This window comes from Buceros rhinoceros, unplaced genomic scaffold (assembly GCF_000710305.1).
Source record: "Buceros rhinoceros silvestris isolate BGI_N320 unplaced genomic scaffold, ASM71030v1 scaffold12653, whole genome shotgun sequence".
Classification (NCBI taxonomy): domain Eukaryota; kingdom Metazoa; phylum Chordata; class Aves; order Bucerotiformes; family Bucerotidae; genus Buceros; species Buceros rhinoceros.
In genome coordinates, this window is record NW_010401917.1 from 35,650 (window position 1) to 39,311 (window position 3,662).

The 3,662-nt window shown below is 56.1% G+C and overlaps 1 protein-coding gene across 1 annotated transcript in view; it reads left to right on the plus strand.

Moving 5' to 3' along the window:
• The window catches only part of ITGB3 (integrin, beta 3 (platelet glycoprotein IIIa, antigen CD61)), a 20,785-nt gene that overhangs the window by 4,004 nt on the left and 13,119 nt on the right, over positions 1–3,662 (plus strand). Inside the window, exon 2 of the mRNA XM_010132457.1 lies at positions 982–1,067. Within this exon, the coding sequence (XP_010130759.1) occupies positions 982–1,067 (86 nt within the window). The remainder of the gene's footprint in view (positions 1–981; positions 1,068–3,662) is intronic.

Genomic DNA, 3,662 nt, shown 5'->3' on the forward strand with positions numbered 1-3,662 from the left:
CACGGGGCAAAGAGGAGACCCTGGTGCCTCTGCTCCATGCTGGCATCCCTCGGGTTCCCCAGGCTGCAACCTTCCCCCAACCATGCTGGCACATGGCTGCGGTCTGCTCTGCTCGGAGAATTGTAAACTCAGCTGAGATGCCTGTGCCCCAGGAGGGAGGAAGAGCCGATGGTGATGCCAGCGCAGACATGCCCACGCAGACGTGCCCCCAGCCACTCGCCACATTGACCTTTGGAAGCAGGATCCACACAGTCCTGCTCTGACCAAGGAGCAATTCCTGCTCCAGAGGTGCTGGCGTTGCCCTGGGGACCCTGCGGGCATTCTGGGGCCCCTTAATCCCCCACACAGACCCACTGGCCCCTGACCTTCATGACGGTGCCACTGTGCATCTCCCAGAGTCCTCACTGCCATTGCCACCAGCAGAGCCCAACCTTTGCCCAGGGCATCGGCACAGACCGCTGCTGGCACATTTCTGGACTCATGCCCTTTCTCTGGGTTTGAACCTGAACCAAGACCAGCCACTGAGTTTAGCATCTGCACAAGAAGGCACCAACCACCCTGAGTCGGGGGTGGTGGGAAGAGGCAGCAGTTCCCCAGCCGCTGGCAGGGCTGCAGGTACCACACTGCACCCCTGGGAATTCCCAAAACATCTACAGGGAGGCACGAGGGGAGATATCCCCCCAACCCACCAGCTGTGGGGACTCCAACCCGTGTGTGACGTTGCAGGGATGGGGGGGCCCTTTGAGGTGGGAAATGATGCTCAGTCCGGGGCCAGATGAAGCCCAGCTGATACTGGGCTGGGGAGGTGGCTATAAAAGGGGCAGGAGGCAGCACCTGGGGTTGTGGGTCTGGGAAAGGGGTTAGAGCAGAGCTCAGCTCTTGGGGGCTGCTCCTGGTGCTGCTGGCTGAGCGCTGGGACTTCAGCACATGTGTGGGTTTGGGCTCTGCAGGTTGTGACCTCTCTTTGTTTTGCCGTTTCAGGGGGCAACATCTGCACCACCCGTGGGGTGAGCTCCTGCAAGCAGTGCCTGGCCGTGAGCCCTCTCTGTGCCTGGTGCTCTGCAGAGGTAAGGGCTGGGGGAGTCTGAGCATGGCTGAAGCACGTCCCTGAGCAGGACCAAGATTGTGTTGAGCCTCTGGGATGGATGCTGGCCCCTGTGTTACAGCTGTGAGCTTGGCTTCCATCTGTTCCCACTGTGTCTAAACACATTCTGCGGTGGCATCTGGCTCTGACCACAGCTTGAGATGCGCATCACTGGGGCTTGGGCTGCCTATTCCTGCCTTACTTAGAAAATCAGCCCCTTCTCTGGGTGTGTCAGCAGGAGCCACATGGAGCTGGCTGGGAAATGCTGATGTTTCCCCTGGGAATTCACTTTGTGAATATACAGTTGAAAATGTGTTTTACTTTTGGTTTGATTCTTGAAAACCTACTGTAAAGCTCTGGCTAAAGGAGTTGAATTGCTGGAAGGGCTGGAAAGAGAAGGCAGCCTGGTGGGGGAAGAAAAAATACTGATTAGCAGGTTTGGGTTTAGGTTTTAAAAGCTTTTTTTAATGGAAAGTGGGGGAGGAAAGATGAGGTTTTGGTTATTGAGCTAACGAGGATGTGAGAGCAGGGCTCTGGCTCTAAATTTACCCTGTTCGGGTGGGTAAGAGTGTGGAAGATCTGCCACGCTCCCCTCCAAAAATGCTGCTCTGGGGGTTAGTCCATGGGGAGGTAAGAGGAGGGAGTTTCCTCACAGCTGGGAGAGCAGCCCTGGGGCAGAGACAAGGGGAGGCTGGGACAGGGAGAGGTCAGGAAACGTCCTTCAGGACTTGCCGGCAGGAGCAGTTCCCCCTCTGGCACGGCTTGTCCTGCTTTCTGCTTCTCCATCCATGAAACCAGCTTCCTGTGGCCACGGTGCCCACCAGGACTGGGCAAAGGCCTGGAGGAAGTGACCTAAGCTGGAAGACGCTGTTGGATGGTGCCTGCACGATGCTTTGGGGTCAGTGTGTATCTGGAGGGGATGTCTCTGCTTGCTGTGCCCATCAGATACCACACGGGATCTCGGGGTGTGATGTGAATAAAGGTGCTCGTGCCCTGTCTTATCTCCTGCAAAGAGAGGCTGAAATGTGCAGGGTGATAAAGGGCTTTGCTCCCCTCTCAGGAGGGGAACGGCTGGGCTCGGCTCGCTCCTTCCCAGCTGCCAATGCTGGGTCGGGCTGGTGTCCTGATGCTGCAGCAGGGCCTTGATGGGTTTTTTTTTTCCTCCAGATCAGCAAAGGTTTCCAAAAAAGGAAATCTTTCCAGTGCTTCTCAGGGCTGTGCTCATGGACAGACGTGACAAGCAGCGAGGGAGCCGTCCCGCTGCCAGCAGCCAGCCCCTGGAGAGCAGGGCTGTGCAAGCTCTGCTCAGCAACTCTGCCTCCAACATCTGGACCACATTGTCTTAATTTAGCAAATGAGGGATTTTTCTGTGGGTTTGTTTAATTTCCCCGGGTGGGGGAGGTCTCTGATACTGCCTCCCCCTATTTTTTAAAGGGACAGTTCCCTTAGTTGTGCTCCTCTGCTCCCACTGCAGCCCTTTCCCAGTCACGCTGCCTTCCCGAGGAGCCAGGGGTTATCAGTTACTCCTGCTCCATCCCGGCTTTGGACAGGAGAAGGATTTCACTGCGGTTTCTTGGGACACTGACCCCAACGAGTGCTGGTGCAGTGGAGAAGTGAGTTTTATTTATTTATCAGAAAATGTGCCTATCCACTCGCTTTTCTGTTTGGAAGAAGTCAGCCAAGTCTTAACACTGCAACAGGGCTCTAAAATCCCTTTGGAGGTTATCACGGCAGATCTTCCAGGGCTTCACCCACCCAAAATATCACCCACTCTGGTTCCCTTGGATGAAAGGTAAAGGCAAGGCTGGACCAGGGTTTGATTTTTAGAGAAGTTGCTGAAAGGCTTCAGCTTGATCTGCATGTTGGGTCCTCCCAGGAGCTCTCCTGCAGAGGCGCTGATGCTGCATGTGGTTGCCTGTGAGACGAAAACAGAGATGCCCTGGGGATGTGTGACTCCAGCAGCCTCCCCACCCAGCAGCAAGGGAGCTGGGGATGGAGCTGGCTCTGCCAGCACCCTGCCTGACCCTGCCGTCACTTCTAGGCCTTGGAGGCAACAATCAGGGAATAAAATCATCAGGTTTCCCAACCTGGAGGGAACTTGAGCAGATGCTGAGCTGAAACCTCCTTCCCTGCAGCAGGACAGAGGTTCCCTGGCTCCACATCCTCTTTGGGCACATCTCAGCCTTAGCTGTGGGATGGCTTGTGGCAGGGGTGGGAACAGGCACCCTCCTGCAGCACCTCTGTGATGGGGAGCTGGTGCTGACGGGGGAAGCAGGGTTTGCAGGGAGCGTGTCAGTGGGTGAAGTCCCTGCGCTGTGAGTTTGTCACCAGCAAGCCTGGGCTGCCTCTGGGTCACTCCTACCTGGGGCTGTGTCCATGTCACTGAGTCTGCAGTCTGTGGAGGCTGGGGGGAAAAAAACTGATCTAAGGGCTGTGGTCTGCAAAAGCCTCACAGCCAAAGGTCCTGTCGATGGCATGATAACCTTTGCCTTCTGCAGTGGTTTTGTTCTTGAGAGGTTCTTGTGCATCCCGAGACAGTCATGATGTTTGGGGCTCCAGGGCAAGGAGAAGGATGCAG